This window comes from Nicotiana sylvestris, chromosome 3 (genome assembly GCF_000393655.2).
Source record: "Nicotiana sylvestris chromosome 3, ASM39365v2, whole genome shotgun sequence".
NCBI classification, from domain to species: domain Eukaryota; kingdom Viridiplantae; phylum Streptophyta; class Magnoliopsida; order Solanales; family Solanaceae; genus Nicotiana; species Nicotiana sylvestris.
Window position 1 is genome coordinate 153884966 of NC_091059.1, and position 23927 is coordinate 153908892.

At 37.1% G+C, this 23927-nt stretch overlaps 1 protein-coding gene across 1 annotated transcript; it reads right to left on the bottom strand.

The window, feature by feature from the left end:
* Positions 1-12442: 12442 nt before the first annotated feature.
* LOC104216184 (pentatricopeptide repeat-containing protein At3g18110, chloroplastic) lies at positions 12443-19597 on the bottom strand. The gene is made up of 5 exons (XM_009766189.2): positions 15696-19597; positions 15365-15565; positions 14445-14535; positions 13284-14137; positions 12443-12922 (listed from the first exon to the last, which is right to left on the bottom strand). The coding sequence occupies exons 1-4, from the start codon at positions 19244-19246 to the stop codon at positions 13598-13600; spliced, it is 4383 nt and encodes a 1460-aa protein (XP_009764491.1). The 5' UTR covers positions 19247-19597; the 3' UTR covers positions 12443-12922; positions 13284-13597.
* Between the last annotated feature and the right edge of the window lie 4330 nt (positions 19598-23927).

Sequence of the window (23927 nt, forward strand, 5' to 3'; positions counted from 1 at the left end):
GCAATATTTGATAGTACAAAATGTATCAATAACTCCTGAAGAGCTAAATGTTTGCCTAAAGAATACATGACACCAGTAGTGCCAGATAAATATTAGATTGTGGATAATAAATTAAGGCTCTCGAAGAGCTTATATACAAATATGTCATTCATATTATATGATTATGGTCAAAACATATGTTGTAGTAAACCTGAAGTTTACTAATACAAATGGCTATCATAGTGAGACTACAAATGATTGGAAGATTGATAATCTTCATGTTTCCACAATCATAGGGGGTAAAATAATATGTATGTGAGAAGTTACCCGCCTTATTCTTTAATTTGTACCATATCATGTATCACAGTAAACTAGAAGTTTACTAAAGCAAAAGTTTATGCCATAGTAAACCAGAAGTTTACTAAGAGATAGCACATGACATGATAAACTTGAAGTTTTCATTTGCCATTTTTAAATGAGCTATTTGAAAATTCAGATAAGCATATACTAAAGAACTAGAAGATTCTTCAGGAATTCTTATGTGTTGTTTGTTCTCATAATGAATGATTATACCAGCTAAAGTTGGGACTAAGACCCATGATTCTGAAATATATAAAAGGTGAATATGGGCCAGTTCACCTATCATGTGAACCACTTATAGGTGCATATTTGAGATGGTTACATGTGTAATTATTGTCAACCTGCTGTTTGGCATTTGGAATTGCTTTTCTCGATTAAAAGCATAATTTTCAGATTATGAAATCAAGAAAGTTCATCTTGATAATGCTGGTTTATATCCAAGCTGGTTTAGCATTGAATACCTTCTATTAATGTCTAAACCATTGCTTATGAGAACAAAGCTTCATGTATTGGTCTAAGATTTTCTAAATTGCATATAGCAGCACTTGTATGCATCAGATCAACAATATATGATAAGTCCTCCCTTCACAATTGGTTTAGGATCAGAAATCAAATATTTTTACTATCTTTTATTGTGTGGTATGTGATTAGTTTCTCTACCATAATACACAAAGATATGTTTCCCAAAGATGATTGAGGATATATGTTAGTTTTTCTAACATTTGAAGGATGGAATAAACAGTTGAAAAATATGTTATATGAATCGAATTATCATGATCCTCACTTAGAAGATAATTCAAGTCGAATGCCAGAAGCATTTGTTGATCCAAAATTAAATATCATATTTCAGCTGCAAATGCTCCTATTAAAATTAAAGTCCCTGAAGGATAGAGTTTACTGTACGCATGAAGCGTGGTAGACCAATCGGTTCCAAAGGTAACAATCCTTGAAAAATAGTAGGAGCTAATGATCGAAATGATCATAATGAGGAGGAAATAAGCTCTAGAAGAGCCCACAACATAACATTTCATGAAACTCCCGAAAAAGTTCAGGTACCTGAAAATAAAGAAAGTGATGAGATCTCCACAAGTTATGTCGCTTCGGAACTGACACAAAATGATCGTCGACGATATATTTAATACAATATAGTGCACAATATTGTAAACGATTGTGAGGATCGGACTAGCAGTCCAGACACTTGAAGATGTCGTACCATTTAGATACAAGTCTTAACCTATATGACTTATTTGGCTAAATCTATATGAAGATCCTTGAAGGATTGAAAATGCCCGAAGCATATAATTCAAAGTCTTGAGAAATGTACTCGATCAAATTATAAAGATCTTTGTACGGTTTAAAGCAATCTGGGCGCATGTGGTATAATCGCCTTAGTGAATATTTGCTGAAAGAAGGTTACATAAATGATGTTATTTGTCCATGTATTTTTATAAAGAAAATGGCATCAGAATTTGTTATACTTGCTGTTTATGTTGATGACATAAATCTTGTTGGAACTCCAGAAGAGCTTCAAAAGGCAATTGAATATCTTAAGAAAGAATTTGAGATGAAAGATCTTGGAAAGACAAAACTTTGTCTTGGTCTGCAAATTGAATATTTAGCAGATGGGATCTTTATCCATCAATCTGCCTATACAGAAAGGGTCTTAAAACGCTTTTACATGGACAAAGCGCACCCATTGAGTACACCAATGGTTGTTCGATCACTTGAAGTAAATAAGGATTTGTTCCGACCTCCAGAAGAGGACGAGGAACTCCTTGGTCCTGAAATACTCTATCTCGGTGTAGATGGTGCACTTATTTATCTTGCTAATGCTAACAAAAGTGGTGCAGATCATATTGGTAATGCAGGTTATTTATCCGATACCCATAAAGTTCGATTTCAAACCGGCAAGCAGGGAATGCATATGATTGAGATCAGTGATTCATTCGAGAAACATGTGGGTTGGAATGTGATAAAAGACCCACAATATTATACGGAGACAATTGTCACACCTCCTTTTTCCGCACCCGCGAGGGTGCGTGGGAGTTTTTCCAATTAAAGGACAATCGAGACGGGATTGGTTTATTTATTTCAGAGTCGCCACTTGGGAGATTTAGGGTGTCCCAAGTCACCAATTTTAATCCCGAATCGAGGAAAAGAATGACTCCATATTACAGTCTGCGTACCAGAAATCCGGATAAGGAATTCTGTTAACCCGGGAGAAGGTGTTAGGCATTCCCGAGTTCCGTGGTTCTAGCACGGTCGCTCAACTATTATATTCGGCTTGATTATCTGATTTTATACAAATATGAACTTATGTGCAAATTTTATATTTTAACCGCTTTATTATTATTGTTTTTAAAAGAAATATGAACATCGCTTAAAACACGTCTTTGGACTGCGTTACATGAAATGCACCCACAATCCGGAACACGTTTTATTTGATGTTTTGGGATTTGGATTCGGGTCGCATGAAATGCACACCCAGGCTTAAGAAAGTAAAATATTAAACACGCGCCTAAAGAGACTATCGCGTTATTATTTTGGGGAAGACCGTGAAATTCGCTAAACGGTCCTTCCGAATTCTAATTAAACCATACATTTTGTGAGGGCCCCGCAATCTATACGTTTTATTTGGCGAGGCTCGTCTCATTTTTATTTTTAAAGGATAAACCTACAATGACTATATTTTCTATTAAGTTCGTCTCTAAAATAAAAGAAAATCTCTTAATTATTTACATGCTGAAAAACGTAACTTATTAGTTATTAGTTTACGGCTAATGCGAATGGAAAATTGCGATCGAGTTTGTACAAAGAAAAACTGCTTTCATTTTATATTCTGTTATTCAATAATACTAGAACATGAGATTGACCATAATATCAAAACAGATTAATTATTCTCCGTAATTTAAACTAACATTATTAGATGAAGAAAGTATACATATGCAACCTCATTATTCATTAATCATTCAACTACATCTTTATACGAAGAAAGAAAAATTATATTCAACCACAAATCTAAACAGGAGGAATTCAACAGGAACAAAGCCTGATTAATATTTCATTTTTTGCTTCAAGCCGAGATTGTACAAATGTGTACCTGGAAACAGCAGTACAAGAACAAAAGAAGGAGAAGTCAGCAGCAGTAATAACACAGCAACAGCAGATTCAGCAACATCGCAAACCAGTACAGTAGGAATAGCAGAAAACCCAGGAGACTATAAACGACTCCAAGTATAGTGAAGAAGTAAAAGGTAGGAAGGTTCTGACTATTTCAGATCTTAAGCGAGGCAATGAAGCAGTAACTATTCTTTTTCAACTTCAAAACTCTCCAAAATGAATTCTGCCCCTGTATATTCAGTGTATCCAGAATGTATATCGGGTGTATACTTCTCACTCCGCCCCCTCTTTTTTTCTTCTCTCTATCTAGTTTTTCCTCTCTTTTTTTCCACCCTTCTTCCTAAATTTTCTCTTCTATTTATAGCAAAATTTTCGAAATTTTCAGATTTGTTTTTTATTATTTTATTATTTTTTAATTAAAAGAAATCCCACTTACAAATTGCTTTTATTTTTTTAGAAAAAGAAATCCCACCTTTATTTACTTTTATTTTTAAAATTCCAACTTTAATTACTTTATCTTATTTAAAATCCCACTTTTTATTTTTTTTTAAAAGAGAATCTATTTTTTTTAAAAGAGAATCTCACTTTATTTAACTTTTCTTTAAAAAATAAACCACTATCTTTTCTTTTTCTTTTAAAAATGCTACTTTCAATTACTTTAAATTTTTTAAATTTTCAGATATCTTTATATTTATTTTTTAATTCCAACCTTCTTTTACTTTTAAATTTTTTAAAACTTTTTACTTTTTTTTTTTAAATTTTCTACATTCTTTTACTTTTTTTTATTTTTTTATTTTTTATTTTTTTAAAATCATTTCCGAAATTACTATATATATATATATATATATATATATATATATATTTTAAAATAAAAATAATAAATAAAATAAAATATTTTCGGATTTTTTTTATATATATAAAAAAAACAAAAAATAAAACTATTAATAGTGATAATTCACTTTTTATTTTTATTTTTTTATTTTTTTGGTTTTGTTTTGTGTTGGACAAAAATGAAGAAGGGGTGTTGGGTTAATGGACTGGGTCGACCCAGTTCGAAATGGACTGGGTCGTAGGGAAGATTGGGCCATTTTTTGGGCCTATAGCTTGAAATTGAAGAAGAGGCCCAATTCCGACTTTCTTTATATTTTCGCTCTCTTTTCTTCTTTTATTTTTCTAAAACTAAATTATAAAAATACTTAAACTATTATTAAGAACTAAATTAAGTTATAAAGGCGCAAATTAACTCCCAATAACAATTAACGCACAATTAAGTATTAATTAAGCATAAAATTGTATATTTGGACATTAAATGCTAAAAATGCAAACGATGCCTATTTTTGTAATTTTTAATTTTTGTAAAACAATTTTAATTACTAACAATTGTAGAATTAAATCATACATGCAAAATGCGACTTATTTTTGTATTTATTATTAATTTAGTGAATAAACACGCACAGACAAATACAAATAATTCTTCCAAATATCACAAAATATCACAAAATTGCACACCAAAGAAAAATCATTTTATTTTTGAATTTTTTGGGAGTAATTCTCATATAGGGAAAAAATCACGTGCTTACAACAATGCTTTATGCATAGCGCTATTAAAGGAGGATTTATAAAAGGAGATAGAACGAAGCACATTTCATCAAAATTGTTCTACACACACGATCTTCAGAAAAGTGGTGACATTGATGTGCAACAAATCCGTTCAAGTAATAATCCAGCAGATTTATTCACTAAATCTTTGCCAACTTCAACTTTTGAGAAGATGGTATACAAGATTGGAATGCGGAGACTCAAATATTTGAAACAAGGTTTTCATCAGGGGGAGTAAAATACGCGATGCACTCTTTTTCCCTTACTAAGGTTTTTTCCCATGGGGTTTTCCTTATAAGGTTTTTAATGAGGCACCTAACAATGCGTATTACTAAATATGTGTACTCTTTTTCCTTCGCTGGGATTTTTTTTCCCACGTGGTTTTTCCTAGTAAGGTTTTAATGAGGCACATTATCTTTTAATGAACATCCAAGGGGGAGTGTTATAAATATATTATATTATGGATGTTCATTTAGTACTCCGTTGTAAATAAGCTTCTTGAAGAAGCTTATCCATATGGGACTCCACCGTAAATATGTTTATCTATTTAGTACTATATTGGAAATAAGCTTCCTGAAGAAGCTTATCACTTCGGTACCCGGTTATGGATAAACATTACCCCCAGTAGAAGTTTATCCATATCGGGTATAATGAGCTTATCTTTTCAGTACCCAGTTATGGATAAACATTACCCCCTGTAGAAGATTATCCATACCGGGTATAATAAGCTTATCCATTCAGTACTCCGTTATGGATAAATATTGCTCTCAGTAGAAGATTATCAATATCTGGTACAACAGCAGCTTACACAGCAGCTTACACAGCAGCTTGTAGTAGCAGCTTACACAACAACTTATAGTAGCTTACACTGCAGCTTGTAGTAGCAGCTTACACAGCAGCTTGTAGTAGCAGCTTACAGAGCAACTTTCTTTCTTCTATAAATAGAAGAGATTTCAGTTTATTATGTACATCAATTTGAATTCGAATAATATATCAGTTTCTCTCTATACTTGTCTTTGTTTTATAACAGAATTCATATTATTTAATAGGAAATTTTACATCATATAGCAAAAGTATGCATCCTATTTATTATAAACCAAAATTATTTTAAGGGCTGGATGCATCCGAGTAGAGTATGGGTTCTGTAACATGAACGACAGATACTGCAACATTTTCTACGTCGGAGAAGATTTGAGGGCTGGATTTTTATTCGTCTCCACTTTTAGTTTTAATACAGTGTATACAGTATTTTGCTTGGCCGAAAAACGCCATCTCTGGCGAACTTTCTTCTCTTCTTTGCTATTTAGTCACATACAATGATACAAATACATTGTATTTTGTGTAAATTCACTCAAATATATTGTATTTTTGTATAAATACATTATTTTTCGCCTATATTTATGTATTCCGAAGGTTTGTATTTTTTAATACAATCGAATATCACTGTGTTTTTGTGATTTTTGTTGTTTGAATACAGTCGAATTGAATACGGTGAATTGAATACAATGTATAATAGTGAATATATGTGAATTGAATACAATGTATATAGTCGAATTGAATAGAACAGTATACAGCCTATTTTCTTGATTTTGTTGTTGTTTGAATACAACTGAATTCAATATAGTAAAATTGATTACAATTCAATATTGTGCTTTCTGCTATAAAACACCCATAATCATTATTTTTTAGGCGGATTACCTCACTATATTTATAAATACATTCGCGCGAATACATGAAATACATAATTAAACATCTGTAATCCCTATTTTTTTTACCTCAATATATTTATAAATACAGTCGCGCGAATACATGGAATACAACACAGAATTAAACATCTGCAACCCCTGTTTTTTACCTCAATGTATTTATAAATACAGTCGCGCGAATACATGGAATACAACACAGTAGCAACGAAATATTTTTAGAATTGATTTTTGTTGAGTCAAATTAGGAGTGATACACGCTAATTGATCCTCTTTCCGTTATTAAACAGTTGAATTCCCCTATTTCTTATACGATTTCCGCTACTGTATTCATGAATACAGTAGCGCGAATACAACGAATACAGTCGCGCACAACTGGACTCCTCTGTTTTTAGGCGATTTCTGATACAACCGCGTAACAACTGAATAATAGCTATAGAAAGTTAATAGCCACCAAACAATAATAGTTTTTGAAAATTCCTCTATTTAATATATAGATATCATAGAAAGGTAAATGAGCCATTATTTTTCTGAGAACAACTAATTAGGAGTTTCTCAGTGTGGGTTTACACCAGAATCGATATCAATCCCGTACTTATTTACTCTAGTTATTGATGTAGTAATTTATAAGATCCCATGCTATATACTATTTGTTGGCTATTTGATTAAACCAACGAGGGAGGTAACTAAAAGATTGAAGTGGAGAGCACTTTAGATCTTAATAGTTTTTGTATGGGTCAAAATGAGATCAGAAAAATTCCACATGCGGAGATAATTGACTGAGGTCAGACAGTGATCAATAAGGCCGAGGTCGAGCAGTGATCTGTAAGGCCGAGGTCGGGCAGTGATCAATAAGGCCGAGGTCGGGCAGTGATCAATAAGGTCGAGGTCGAGCAGTGATGTATAAGGTCGAGGTTGAGTAGTGCAGATAGATGGAACAATTAGTTTGCTTTGGAATCCTCAGAGGGAATATTCTACTGGATATCCCCTCTAATTGTACTTCTTTAGGATTTTCTAAGGATATCCCTTATAAATAGAAATGGCGGACTTCTCAAGGGTGGAGGGGAGGGGGGGACTCTCTCTCTAGAAAATAGATAAACACATCTCTCTACAGAGACTAGAGGATTTGTGATCTCATACCTTCCATCAGATCCAAAAAGGGTCCTAAGGTTCTTGTATTTGTCTATCATTCATCGTTATCAAATGAAAGAGGATCCGCCTCACTCAAGATTGGGCGAATCTTTCCCTTTATTTGCATTTTATTGCCATTTAATGTTACTTAATGCACCTTTTTATGATATTAAATATGGTCAATGTAACTTAATGCATCTTTTTTATGCTATTAAATCTGGCCATACTCATTGCCAGCATTTATACTCAACTATGTTTTTCTATTTATATTATTCATCTCGGATCTAGAATTAATTATCCTTAACTAGGATTCACCCTCTATCTTCTTATTTAATTAGTTTAACAAAAAAGGTCCCATACATTTTTAGTCAAACAATTTGGCACTGTCTGTGGGAATTTTCTAGTTAAAATTTTAGTTTCTTCTAGATCTAAAATTCGATTCTAGCAAGTTCATAGAGTAGCGTCGTTGTTTGGGATTGCTGCATAAAAAGAGGATCAAAATCTATCCGGATCTAGATCTAGCCGAAAAGGAAAAAATTCTAGCGATTACAGTGATCTCATTCTTATTTAACTGTGTACAGATTTATCATTATTACAGTGATCTCTCCCACTTATAGACTAAACAAATCTCTCACAATTATCTAAAATTCCCTAAAACAAACATGACTAGTAATTGATTTTGCTACGAAAGGGAAATTTCTTCAACCCCATTTGCTCCGATTGGTTGAAGGATATCCTTTTTCTCTTTCGCTTTCATTATGCAAGAATTGTATCTGGTTGCAAAAGATTCAGTATATAAGCTATAATTCTTGAAGTTAATATACCTTCACCTCATAGGAGGTTACAGACGCAGACATCATTTTCAACTTCATCATCATTAAAAAGACTACATTCACGAGGTGATGAATTTGGGAGTTGTTCGACTTTATTTCAGCGTCACCGCTTCTTGCTAATTGCACTTGCCCTCCTAGCTCTTCTTTGCACCATCTATCTCTACTTTGCAGTCACTTTAGGTGCCAGTGACTCATATTTGGTTTAAAAGGGACTCAAAAAGCAGCATGCTATGTGAAGAATGGAAAAGCATCAATGGCCAAGGGGAAACTCAAGTTCTTCTAGCACATTGATGGTTTTCTAGCTGAAATAGCAGTTAGCTGAATGATTGCTCCTTTCTTTCCTTGTGAGGGGCATACTTGTATAGCTCAATGTAAAATTCCTCCCCACTCGCCGATCGACCAAATCGAGGTAACGAATGATTTTATTTGGTTTAACTGACTATTTTTCTAAGTGGGATAGAAGTAGGGGCATTCTCCCAGATGCGCGAACAGGGAACGATCCCCATCATATGAAAAACATCCCAAGACGCCAAGAGACCATATAGACTGGGACTGGATTGCCAGCCCGGAAAACATGTAAATCCCTTCGATATGCGTAAGCAAAGCATAAGTGCATGAAGCTCACCCGCATTTTCCTCAAAGCAACGCTGCATCAATTACACAAGTTACATTCGGCCTCCTCGCCCCAATCACCATTCAGCCTCCTCACCCGAATCAACATTCGGCCACCTCGCTCGAATTCACATTTAGTCTCCACGCTCGAATTCACATTCGATCTCTACGCTAGAATCAACTTTCGGCCTCCTCGCCCGAATTCACATTCTGCCTCCACGCCCGAATTCACATTCGGCCTCCACGCCCGAATCAACACTCAGCCTCCTCGCCCGAATTAACATTCGGCCCCTTCGCTCGGGTTGACATTCGGCCTCGCCCGAATTAACATTCGGCCTCTTCGCCTGAATTGACATCGGCCTCCTTGCCCGATTTGACATTCGGCCTCTTAGCCTGAATGTTAATCCAGGCCTCCTCGCCCAAATTATTATTCGGCCTTCTCGCCCGAATTAACATTCGGCCTCTTCGCCTGAATTAACATTCGGCCCCTTTGCCCGGATTGACATTCAGCCTCCTCGCCCGACTCGACATCCGGCCTCGTCGCACGAATCGACATTTGGCCTCCTCGCCCAAATTATTATTCGGCCTCCTCACCCGAATTAACATTCAGCCTCTTCGCCCGAATTAACAGTCAGCCCCTTAGCCCGAATTGACATTCGACCTCCTCGCTCGAATCAATATTCGGCCTCTTTGCCCGAATTGACATTCGACCTCGCTCGAATTACCATAGGCCTCCTCGCTCGAAGTAACATTAGGCTTCGTCGCCCGAATTAACATTCGGCCTCCTCTCCCGAATTAGCATTTGGTCTCCTCGCCCGAATTAGCGTTCGGCCTCCTCGCCCGAATTTGATTAGTCCTCCTCTCCCAAATTGACATTCGGCCTCCTCGCCCGAATCAACATTCGGCCACCTCGCCCGAATCAGCATTCGACCTTCTCGACCGAATTGACATTTGGCCTCCTCGCCCGAATTATGTTCGGCTTCCTCGCCCGAATTACGTTCGGCCTCCTCGCTCGAACTGACATTTGGCCTCTTCACTCGAATCACATTCAATTCGCTCGAATTAACATTCGACCTCCCCATCCGAATTTCTCGAACTACAGTTGATGAAGTCCGCTCACCGAGCTCGACCAAAAGACGACCTCGATAAGCGAAGGAACTAACTATATGGGTCAAAATCATATCAGAGAAATTCGAGATGCGGAGACAATTGGCCGAGGTCGAGTACTGATCAATAAGGCCAAGGTCGAGTAGTGATCTATAAGGCCGAGGTTAAGCAGTGATCCGTAAGGCCGAGGTCGAGAAGTGACCAATAAGGTCGAGGCCGAGCAGTGATCTATATGGCCGAGGTCGAGAAGTAATCTATAAGGCCGAGGTCGAGTAGTGATCAATAAGGTCGAGGTCGAGCAGTGATCTATAAGGCCGAAGTCGAGCAGTGCGGATAGATGTAACAGCTAGTTTGCTTTGGAATCTTCAAAGGGAATATTCTACTGGATATTCCCTCTAATTGTACTTCTTTAGGATTTTCTAAGGATATCCCTTATAAATAGGAATGGAGGACTTCTCAAGAGGGGGCAGACTCTCTCACTAGAAAATAGATAAACACATCTCTTTAAAGAGATTAGAGGATCTGTGATCCCATACCTTCCATCAGATCCAAAAAGGATCCTAAGGTTCTTGTAATGTCTATCATTCATCTTTATCAAATGAAAGAGGATCCGCCTCACTCAAGATTGGGTGAATCTTTTCTTTTATTTGCACTTTATTGCCATTTAATGTTACTTAATGCACCTTTTTTATGCTATTAAATCTGGTCATACTCACTACCAGCATTTATACTCAGCTATGTTTTTTTTATTTATATTATTCATCTCAAATCTAGAATTAATTATCCTTAACTAGGATTTACCCTCTATCTTCTTATTTAATTAGTTTAACAAAAAATGTCCCACACTTTTTTGGTCAAACAGTTTTATGATAGCCAGAATAAAGATTGGACATATATTACAAGTTTAGCCAGAAGAGCGATACTAAAGTGAGATTAGATAGGATTGGGATGCCTAAAAGCAAACAATTTAAATATTTAGGATATGATGCTTGAAATGGAGGAGTGCTGGTGAGTGTTATATGATAGAAAGGATGCATATCAAAGTGAAAATTAAATTCTGCAGAGTAGTTATAAGATAACTAATGTCAAATGAAGTGATTTTAGGTTGATAAGGTCTAACACATTCACAAAATGAATGTTGCAGAATTGGGATGCTAAGATGGATGCTTCCACCAAGATTAAAAATGATCGCACTTGACTGAAAGTGCAAGAAGCATACATCTAAAATTAAATGAGAAGTCGTTTGAGATGGTTCTGTCATACGTTGTATCAATCTCCAAATGCACCGGTTTATAGATGTAAAATCATGATAAGTGAAGGTGTTAATAAGAGATAAGATAAACCTAAAATCACGATGAAAAAATTGCATCAAAAGACTTACAATCTCTTTAAATCTATGCAGACTCGTAAAATAGGGTACAATGGAAGAACAGATGTATATAGGCAATATCAATTATTGAGAATATGTTTTAGCAATGCTACTAGGTGTGCTTTAACTCTTATACTTTCTAAGAGTTCTTTTTTTGCCCGAAGGACGTATGTAGGCAATATCAATTATCGAGAATATGTTTTAGCAATGTTAATAAGTGTGCTCTAACTCTTATACTTTCTAAGAGTTCTATTTTTGTCCGAATTTTATATGCCAGTAAAAATTATAGTTAACTCCTTGTACTATAATTTTTATTTTTCGTTTTGTGTAATATTGATCTAAAATAAGCTTAAATGGAGTGACATAGGCAGTAAGGATTCATATAGGCAACCCAACTTGGTCGGGATTTAGGCGTAAGTAGTTGTTTTCCGAATTTACACAAAATGGGGAGATATTCTATTATTCACACCATTGCATTACGAATCCAGTTTTCTTCTTGTTACATAAGCTGATGCAAATGGAGAGGGAAAAAGAAAATGGAATTTGTCCTTAAGATGAATGCAATAAGATGAGGACATCTCCTTGAAACGAAATAGCAAACAGAATAAAATAAAGTAAGAATTTAGAAAGATCAATAAACATTTCCCTTCAAGTTTTGATTTTATCTTTTAGCACATAAAAGGGGACTGTTTTCCGAACGAGCAATATATAAAACTTGGCTCAAAACTAGTTAAAACTCTCGAAAGACAGAAGGCTACCGATTCATAAACTGTGGTTTCGAAGGCACATATAGCGCTTTTTTCCCTGTGCCTAGCATTTACTTATACTTTCTATCTCCAGGCTAACCTGCAGTAAGATAACACGAAGATTTCACATTTCCACTATTGCGTGTAGAGCATGATCAGGTTGCTGCACGGACAACACCAGCGCTGCAGACAGGTAGTAACTTACAAGTTACAAGCAAACACAGATTCAAGCTCATGCACTCGGCTTTCTTTAGTTCCTCCCATTTGAGCTTAACACAGAGAAGAATCACATGACCATGATAAATCAGGTTGTCAACCAGTGCTAGGGGCCAAAACGCGTCTTGAACCTCATAATGAAAATAACTGCACAGATAACTAGGTATAAGTTGTGTGAATCACAATTTTGCAAAAGACATTGGGAAGCAAAGTTAGAGTGCATGCACAGGCAGAGCTAGAGCATTAGCTACGAGTTCGGAAAAACCCAGTAGCTTTTGCTTAGACCCTGTATTTGAATTAGGAAATTCATTTAATTGCGAGCCCAGTAATTAAGACGAGCTATGAGTTTAATGGCAAGTTTAGAATCCATAACCTTCAAATTCTAGGAGCCACTGGAGTGCATGCAATATACAATTATGAAACAAAAGTCTATGCTGAAGAGGATTACTGCGATTATATTTGGAGGGTTGGGGGTTGGAGGAGGAGAGAGAGTTGAGCAGGAACTTACTGGAGTAGTTCCAGGCATTGTTTAATCAAAACAGCAACTGGAAATGTCTGAAATGGAAAACTGCTAGTATATGATTTCTGTTAGATTTGATAATTGAGTTTTCCTTGCAGCTCTAGAATTGTTTGAAATTCTGTTATCTCCGCTTGATTAAACTTGGATATGCCATGACGCTGACACCTCCCACGCTCCTTCCTCAGTCAGCTCTTTATATCGTTCATCCTAAGAAAAGAATGCATCTCAGACCATATTCCGGAACTTATCATGCAATATTTATGGAACTTCTGATCACCCCACAAGACAAGAGCACCAACATCTCAGGCAAAACCATTGGATTTTGCAGGACCGGGCACCCTGACAAACTTTTTCATCCTAAAGCTTTTAGTATTTTTCCTCATTGTGACTGCCGTGTTCTTCAACTTGGCTAACTTCTCCCTTCTTCCCTCAATGTCAGCCTGAATCACTTTCTCCCTCTTCTCATCTGACAGCAAAGCAAGCCTCGCAAACTTCCTAGGGCTTACTGACCCAAGCCTTTCATTTATGTCCTCGAAAGCAGGAACAAGACCACGTCTAATAAAACATCCTTCAATAAGCTGCATAGAGTTCATCTCTGGAAGGCTAGGTCTATCTTTCAACTCAAGATCTAAACAAAATGGGGAATCCTTCAACCACATTCTTAAGGAATGAGCTTTTGCAACAAGTATTCCAGTCCGAGTTTTACAAGGTAGAAATGGAGAACCCATCTCCCAAAGGTATGCCTTCACTGTACTATTTAAAGAGACTTTGTTGTATTCAGATTTACCGGTAATCAGTATGACAGATTTTGGAGATTCAGGAAAGCCCTCCAAGGATGCATCCTGCAGTAACAGTAGGATTATGTCAAGCAGCTCTGTTCACATTGGGCTACCTTTAGGAAACTTTGACAACAACGGCAAAGTCGTCAAAAGGATATCAAGAAGCAAAACCCAAGTTTTATGAATGCTGCAACAAAACAATTTGCTTTGGAACTCGTCAACAAAAATCAGTAGAGAGGAGCTAGTTCACAAATCTCCTAACTGAAACAGAATCGTTATATAAAAAGTACGAAGATTTAAAGAGCTTAAAAATTGGTTTCTTCCTTTGGGATATTGTTATGGAACATAAGTTTTTAAAGAAAAAACATGCCTGCATATGGTCAAGCCATAATGTCAGACCAACAAGAGCAGCACCCGCAGACAGCTTCCTGAAGTCGGCCCCCCAATCCTTGTCAGCCACCCTGCAGAATAAGATGATCATCAAAACTCAATAGACAATTAGATAAAAATGCAAAATTAAGAAAACTCAACTAAAAGATTGACATGAAATGCATGTTTCAATCTTGACTCCAAAGAGAGATAATACAAAAACTATTTTCTCTCCAAGGCCTTCCATAAGAGAATTCTAAGGAAACTACCATTTAAAGACAATCTGCACACTCACCCAAACACTTTGGGTGAAAGAAGGATTTGCTAAGCTATACTTCCCCTATCAAGCAAATCAGACTGTATAGTTGGAGCTAGCAACAGATAATGCAATTTACAAGAGTAAGGCTGAACCTGCTTTATGAATTATGACCTAAAATTATGAGTACGTCCAAAAATGTTTTCATTTTAGAGAAGATCTTTTTTTTTGTTGAGAAAACCAAAAATGTTTTCATGTAAGCTGAAGAAGACATCTTTGGTCCTACTGTTGTTGAATTATGATATACTCATAGTCTGACATATAACCCCAGCCATGCTTTAACCAGCTGCATCACTATTATCTGAAACAGTGAACTCCTAAATGATTTCAGAAAAAGGGCAGAAACTAGCATTTAATCTTTCAAAGAAACAATCATGAATTAAATAATCAACAAACAATATCAGATGCTTTGAGTAAAAGCTGCAAATTTCATCTGGAAGATCTCTTTATTCCAATAAAAAATATTAAAAAAATAAAAATAAAAAAAGTTAAGAGGTTTCAGATACCAAGTAAGTTTTAAAAAGTGGAACAGTTAAGCTAACATCAAATACACCATGATTACAAGTACATGTTTCCCTATTATTTCGCAAGCAAAGTGAATGTACCTGAAAACATCAGTATGGTAAATGTTCCTTTTAATAGCCAGCTGAAAAATCCATGAGGCTGTGGCCCGGAGTTCAAAAGCCCATAACAGGTCTTCCAAAGCATTTACAAAATTTAATGCCGCTTTATCTTCTACCGCTTCAATTTTCTCAAGGTAGAGGTCTACATCCAACACCAGAGACTCTGACTTCTCTGTTAGAAGCCTGCACATATGAGACATGCAGTTAGTTGAAGTGAGAAAATGGAATAATGTAGCAACGCCATCCCTGAAAAGACACCCACAAAATAGAAATTTCCTGAAAAGGGAAAAGAAAATTAAAGTTCAAATAGTGCCTGATAGGAAGACTAAAACCAGCATCGGCGACAGCAGTTAAAAGAGTTTTGGCTTCAGTCACATATTCGCATAAACTAGCAGCCCGGATAAAACAAGTCCATATCCTGTGATCTGGTTCGAGACCTTCCCCAATCATCTCCTTAAGCTTCAAAAGCCCAGTATTGTAATCTCTGCTCTTGAGATAAGCATCAATAACAGAACCATATTGCAGAGTACTGAGATTTACACCATTTGACTTTAGACTATTCAGCACTTTCTCAGCTTCAATTGGATGGCCTGAAGTACCATAAGAAGTCATCAGCAAATGCATCGTAGCATCAGATGGTTCCACCCCTGATTCTTTCATCTTGTCTATTAGCTTTTCAGCCTGTGAGTGATTCCCAGAGCTTCTGTACATTTTCATCATTAAGTGATAAAAAGAACGATCAAGGTTATGTCCTTCTGACCTCAGGCTTTCGAAGAGTTCCTCAGCTTGTTCCAGCATCAGCTCCTTGCAAAATGCAGCAATCAGGCTTTTATAAGTGTCTCTCTCAGGAGACAGACCCAGCCTTTTCATCTCATGAAATAACACAAGAGCTTCATTTGGCCTACGATCTCGACAGTACATTATTATCAAAGTATTGTAAGTATCCACATCTGGTTTGAGTCCAGCTTCTTGAATTCTCTGGTATACGTGCACTGTCTTCTTGAAATCTTCAATTCTAGTATATAACTTGAGCATTGAATTCCATATTGAAAGATCTGGCTTGAATCCAGCTACCTCCATCTCAGAAAGCATCGCTTCAGCATCTCTCACTTGTTTAGTCCTGCATAGTAACCCGATTATAAGTCTATAAAGATGCATGGTAGGTAAATATCCAGCTTCTTTCATTCCGTTGTAAATTTTCTTCACTTCAAATATGTCACCAGCTTGTGCAAATGCCTCAAGCATCAAAAGAATGGAACTCTTACTAATCTTGAAACCCATATCTTGTAGTTCCTGAATCAGAACATACAGCTCGTTTAATCTACCATCAACAATTAACGCTTGTATGAGATTGTTGATGGTATCCACTGTAGGAGATGGACCATTTCTCATCATGGTATTGAAAACAGCTCTAGCTTTCTCATAAAACCCACTTAAAGCATAAGCTTGTATTAATGCATTCCAAGCCGTCCTCTCCACAACACCATACCGTTCTTCTAAAGTTGCGACAACACTCTCTGCCTTTTGAACTACTTTCAGCTTACCATACGCCTCAATAAGACTTACATGAATTGAGTTGTCCCCAGGGGGCATTCCATTTCCTTCCAACTGGTCAATCAAATAATGAGCTGTTTCTGGAAAACCCATCTTGCAATAAATGACAGCCATTATTCTGCAAATATCCCGAGAAGGTTCCACACCCCCGGCCCTCATATCAGAAAATATTTGAGAAGCTTCAGCAAACTGTTCAGCCTCCTCACAACACCTGATGAGGGACTCATAGACGGCAAAACTGAAATTATATGAATCACTTTTACTTGTTTCGTGGTACTCATTCAAAGCAGCATCCAAATTTTGAGCTTTGCAGTTAATAATAATCGAGGCATCAGTTATAAGCTTCTTGGACCTGGAATCATGCTCCTTCACAAAATTTAGCAACTCAATAGCTTCTAAGATCTTCCCCGATGAACTGTAGGAACCCAAAATAGCCAGCAGGTCATCATAATTAAAGTTAGAACCCTCTTCAACAGCTAATCTCAACATTTTGGCTGCAAAATCATAGCATTCACCCTTAATAAGTAGAGATGAAATGGATTCTGGACTCAAGTTACCCAATTCTTTCAAGTCCTTAATCACAATCTGGATATTTTCTTCTTCATTTCCTCTTCCAAGAGCTCGGAGCATAAATTCATATAGATCAAGATCAGGAGCAAATCCATTGCGCACCATTTCATGATACAACAGCATTGCTTTCTTGGTCACACCAGACCTCAGATTCATGTCCAACACCACTGTGTATGCCAAGTGATCTGGCCTAATTCCAGAACGTACCATGCAGTCGAACACCTCTTCTGCTTCAACCCGCTTCCCTACTTTTGCATAACCACAAATCAAGGCACTGTAAGTTCTCACCGTCGGCTTTACCCCTGCATTTAGCATCTCAGACATCACTTTTGAAGCCTCTGCCATTTTACTGGCTTTCCCTAGTGAGTCAATAAGAATAGTATATGTAACTACATCGGGACTTCGACCAGAAGATATCATGTCCCTATAGACTTGCAATGCAAGGTCATGCCGACCATGTTTCCCGTGCATGTCAATGATAGTATTATACGTCATTTCATCCTCTCCAAATCCCATGTTCACCATCTCTTCACATATTTCTTTAACCTTCTCGATATTCCCTTGCTTTGCAAATGCATGGAGCAGTGAATTATATGTCACTGCATCGGGATAAAAGCCATTCGCCTCCAGTTCATTGAACAGCTTTGCAGCCTCACCATCCATTCCACATCTCCCAAAAACTGAAATCATAGCATTATACGTCCACAAATCAGGTTGGCATCTATGACGTTCCATATCATTAAAAACTTTTACAGCTTCCTCAACATTTAATTCGCGCGAGCAAGCACTAATCAGAGTGTTATAAGTTATTATGTCAGGTTGAATCCCCGAACTCCTTACTTCATTAAGAAGTTCAATTGCCAAGTTTGGTGTCATAGGACCTGATTTCAGACGTGCATTAATCAAAGTATTAAAACTCACAAGATCAGGCTCAAATCCCCGCTCATGCATTAAATCAAGTAACTCCTGAACCCGGGAAAACCGCCCATTTCGCGCATAAACACCCATCATTGCATTATACACTTGAACTGTGTTCCCAACATTTTGTTCTGCCCTCATAAATATCTCCACGGCCAACGCTTCCTGGTTGGCCTTGCCCAACACAGCAAGTATAGTTGCAAGCATTCGAGCATTCGGAGAATACCAATGTCGAAGATTAAGCCATTCGTAAACCTCTAATGCCCTTTGCCAACTAGATTGACCAACCCATTTGACCACAAAGCAAAAATCAGTAGGGGTCATTTGCACCATCTTTTCATCAAGCACATCAGCTACAAACTCCTCAGATTTTAGCTCCAATATCTTATCAGTTAAAAATTGCACCCTTTTACGCCAATCTTTAGCCCTTTTAAGTGCAACTTTAGTCATTTTCTTAGCCTTAGTCCTACTGGGCCTACCCAATACCTCTTGGTTTTCATCATTTGAGTTCAAAGACTCCTCTTTTACATCACTTTCAGTATCAAATTCAACATCTTTAATGGAGGTAACGGGTACAGATAACTGGGGGGGCTGTGAATTTTGATGGGTGTCAGTGAATTTAAGGTGGGGCCATCTAGCAGATGGAGAAGCTCTACTATAGGTGAATTTCTTGGGGGTATCTTGGTCATTAACAGTAGAAGTAGTAGTAGCAGAAGTTGAGCAATCTAGAGAGCAATAAACAGAGGTTTTTCGTTGTACCTTTGATTTTGTTGCGGATTTTAATTGTGGCGGAGGAATACTCAGCAGTGCCGTTGATGTCATTCCCTTAAGATTTTCTTGGGTTCAAAGAGAGTTCACGACATGGTAGGGATTTGATTGAATACAGAATCAAAGCTAGATGAGAGCTTCTATCTACTATTAAGTGTTTGTTGTTATGAATTGAGAAGATATTTGTTGTTTTTGGCGGGTTGTTTCCAATATATATATATATATCACCTGATACGGATAGGTTTATGATTTTCTGGAAAAGGGCCAAAAATGTCTAGTGCAATAGACAGGCCTGTAGTCTTAACCGTGCCAAGTGATAAACTGCCCTTGTGCTTATGTTGACCCATCGATAACCCACGTCCAAGAGCAGGCAAGGCTGCTGGTAACTTCGAAAAAATTATATGTTTCGAAAAAATTATATAGGAGTATGTGTTTATGTCTTAATAATAAATATATATTTTGATTGACACCCTATGACTCAAGTTTAGACAATTGCATTAGTCAAAGAGGACACATGACTTTTAGTTCAATTTTTGTTCTAGCATTTTTTCAATTTTTTATCCGAAAGTGGTGTTCTGCCATTTTCAAATCTTAGGTCTGCTTTTGCACAACACCAGCATGCAACTAGAGCCAACGAGTACTTGCCCCGTAACGCGCCCCCTGGCGCCCCCTGGCCCATGCCCTGCACTTAGCGCGCGCTCAATGAAGCTAAAGACAAGACGTGGCCCCTCCAAGTATTGCACATCGAACCAGCTAGCCTTCACAACTCCGCCTTGAGGTGAAGCAGAACAAGTTGCTTGGAGTCCTTTATACAATAAGTTTAGGTCCATTTCGATGCAGATTATATCTTTCCTAACTCATTTATGTTACCATTCGCTAAGGTTTATTTTTTCTTTTAAAGCATATATTAGGGAGTATAGTAGTTGAAGTTTCAGTAAATATTCAAATCTATGTACTAGTGTTTCATTCCCTTAGCACCACGTTGACTTTATTGTAATCGTTGCTATCCATACAAACGAACTTGCATTCAGTTTAATTCTCTTTTGTATAGTATGTGTTTGACCGAAAAGATATTAGAACCTTTTTTAACAAATCAATTTAAAAAAGATAAAGGGGTAAATCTTAGTTAAACATAATAAATTCCAGATCAATGAGCTAATTGAGAAAATAGTACATGAGATGAAATAGAGGTAATTGATCTTACTGAAACTTTTTATTGTGACTCCCATTAATCAAGGGAGGAGATTGTTTTACATATTTTTCCGGAGATTGCTTCGTTTTTCTTTTCATTATGAAGGTTACAGAAGAGAGAACTAAGGAGAGAGGAAGGAGTCCGGAACCCCCTAACCGAAGGTTTTCCCCTACTATATATAGTCATGGGACCTTTGCTATTTACTTGGTCTGACGCTCTCTCACACTATGTCTGTCTTGGTTGTCCTCTAAATGTTGTTTCTTCTGACTCGACGGGTATCGAGAGTGCTGGATGTGGAATAGACCATGTCGTATTTCGTTGCCTTGTCGCCTGGACGGGATGTTGGTTAGCTTTACCGCAGCGGTCAGATTTTGACCAATACAGTTAGTCCCTCCGTCTGTCGGGGTTGTCCCCTGTCGGGCCAGACAGACGGATCATGATTGTTACGAATTCGAGAAAAATCTGACTGTTTGTCCCTTGGTTGTGTTTCTTAGGTTCCAAGTGAGATGACGTCGCTCTTTCGATATCCTTCGACCGTTGCGACTGTTTCGAAACCGAAACGTCGTTTAGTATTGAAGCGTTGTTTCGTGGTTGCTGCCATTATGACACACATTCCTGGGGAACTGAAACTTTTCGTGCCCTATCAGATTCGATTAGCGACTCTTAGGTTTCGTGCTTGGGGGATTTATGTCTCTTATAAATAGAAGGAGCACATCATTCGATTGACACACTTTTTTGCCCTTTGCTTGAAATTTTTTTGCAAATATACTTTCTTCCTGATACTCCGAATTTTCATTCGCCCTCAGTTGACTCAAAACTTTCGTCCTTCCTTTCCATTATCTTTTTGCCACACCATCTTGACAAAATGGCTGGTGATTCTTCTCGCACTGATCTCCCTGTCACAATTCCGGCGCCGGAGAATGTTGCTCTGGCCACCGGAGGAGTAGAAGTGGTGGAAGATGAGGAGGTCTCGTCGGTAGCCGAGATCTTATCTCGTCTTGGGAGAGAATGGACTGACTTCTGAAGTCGTGCCGGGGTGGAGCCAGAACCTATCCCCTCTGTTATAAAAGAAGAAGACATTGCAAAGTTAAAAGCTAGGTGGGGAATCCCCAGTTACGTTGACATGCGGCCGGCGGTAGGGAACGACATAGTTCATTTTGACCGTCCCGGGTACTGCGTATTCTATGCTTACCCCTTTCTTATTGGATACATAGTTCATTTTGACCGTCCCAACTTTCGTCGTACCTGTACAAGCTGTTCATTATGTTGCTCAAGTTTGCGGAACTCGCCGGTCGTGAGATCACTTTTGATTACATGCTCAATATCTTTGCCCCTCAACTCATTCGCAGCACGATGATTCACATGCGTCCTCGGGGGTCGAAGAGTCTGGTGGTGAAAATGGACGACATGGCTAATCATCGTTTCTACGAGAATTATTTCTTTGTGCGGACCGATCACTTTGTGGCAGATCCAACGGGGTTCCCTGAGAAGTGTAACTTTGCATGTAAGTTTCTTATGTTTTTAGTTGGTGAGATATCCGACCGATTTCTGTTACAGTACTAAACTCTGTTATGTCTCTACATCTGAGAAATTGCCCCCTCTATTTGTCGAAGGTATCCATGAGTGGGTGAGTGCCATCCTTCCCCATACGGTAGGGGTTCGCACTTGGTCGGCCTTTTATGACAAATTTGGACGCAGGCCCCTTACAGGTGAGATGTCATTTTCTGTGTGCTATTTTTCTTCGCTTTTTACTTAATTTCTTATGTGTTGTTTGTCGATGTCAGGGAGAGTGCGGAGAGCGAGGGTGTCACACCTCCTTTTTCCGCCCCTGCGAGGGGTGAAGGAGTTTTTCCAATTAAAGGACAATCGAAACGGGATTTGTTTATTTATTTCAGAGTCGCCACTTGGGAGATTTAGGGTGTCCCAAGTCACCAATTTTAATCCCAAATCGAGGAAAAGAATGACTTTGTATTACAGTCCGCGAACCAGAAATCCGGATAAGGAATTCTGTTAACCCGGGAGAAGGTGTTAGGCATTCCCGAGTTCCGTGGTTCTAGCACGGTCGTTCAACTGTTATATTCGGCTTGATTATCTGATATAATACATATTATAAACTTATGTGTAAATTTTATCCTTTAGCCGCTTTTATTATTTTTATTTATTGTTATTATTTTACGGAGAATTGCAACATTGTGAAAACGTATTTCAAACCACGTCACAATCAATGCACACGTGGTTATCGACACCTTTTGACTCCATTGAGATTTGGATTTGGGTTACATAAATGCGCACCCATATTTAAGAAAATAATTTGTTAAAGACGTGCCTAGAGCGACTAGCGTATTGTTGTTTTGGGAAAGGCCGTAAAATTTCACTAGACGGCCAACTCCGATGTTCTAAATAATTAATACATACATTTTGTGAGGGCTCCGCAATCTATACATTTTACTAGGTGAGGCTCATCTCATTTATTTTTAATGGACAAATCTTAAAGCGACTACATTTTTCTATTAAAATTAGTCTCTAGAATAAAGAAAGAAAATCCTAATTAATTACGAGTTTTTTTTTATTTTTTATTTTAAGAAAGCATGGCATACTAATTGCTAGATTAATACAAATATTGATGAAAAGGAATTTCACTTAAAAATTTCGAAATTATAAATAAAAGAAAAATTCGACAACTAATATTCAAAAGAATCAAATATAGCTAAATTAAAACTCGCATTGTTATAAAAAAACTATTGAGATTAATTATTCACAATTATTTGAAACTAGATTTAACCATAATTACTAAAGCTTATTAGAAAGTTTATTAAACTTAAATGTTCTTCTAATCTTGTTCGAACTTATATCATGCCTTAGCTAAATTTAGCTACTTGTTCACAATTAACCTACTGTTGATAATCTTAAAACCTTCATAACTGGTGAATTAACCCATTTTGCCAAACCTATTCATTAAAGACTAACTTATGTTATTTTCTCTTATTCCAATTATTATTCAGTAATACATGAAATAGCCTAAATATAATCAATAAAAGGAACAAAGAAAAAGCGAAATTAACACTTCAAAATTCCATTCGTCATATGTATTCATGCTTCCACATTATTAGCTTGCAATAGCTAGTATTACAGTAGTGTACCTGATATTGGAAGCAAAAGAAAAGGGAGATCAGCAGAAATTCAGTAGCATACAACAACAGCGACACCCAATAACCAGCAACAACCAGCAATGAGAAACCAGTGACGGATTTTAAAACCAAGGTAAAAATCCAGAAACACCAACAACAATCAACGGACAGAAGCAAAGGGAATCTTTTCAGATTTGAAAGACTAGTTAATGTTTAACCCTTAATTTCTGAATCCGTATATCAGAATATTTAGATTGTATATCAGGGGTATACTATTCTTCTTTTGAATTTCCAGAATGTTTTTATTTTTATTTTTGGAGTCTTAGTATTTTCGGAATTTTTCTCTCTATCTTTTTTCTTCTTTCTGTCCTTTTTTCTCTGTCCTCCCTTTTCCTTCTAAAATCTGATCAAGTCT

Bases quoted from the DNA above. Each gene is read 5' to 3' on its own strand.
- LOC104216184 (XM_009766189.2), bottom strand. From the start codon at position 19,246: ATGACATCAACGGCACTGCTGAGTATTCCTCCGCCACAATTAAAATCC. The intron at 15,566-15,695 runs GCACTATTTGAA...TCATATGTGCAG, and splicing joins GGTTTTAGTCTTCCTATCAG to GCTTCTAACAGAGAAGTCAG. The intron at 14,536-15,364 runs GTACATTCACTT...CTTATTCTGCAG, and splicing joins TACCATACTGATGTTTTCAG to GGTGGCTGACAAGGATTGGG.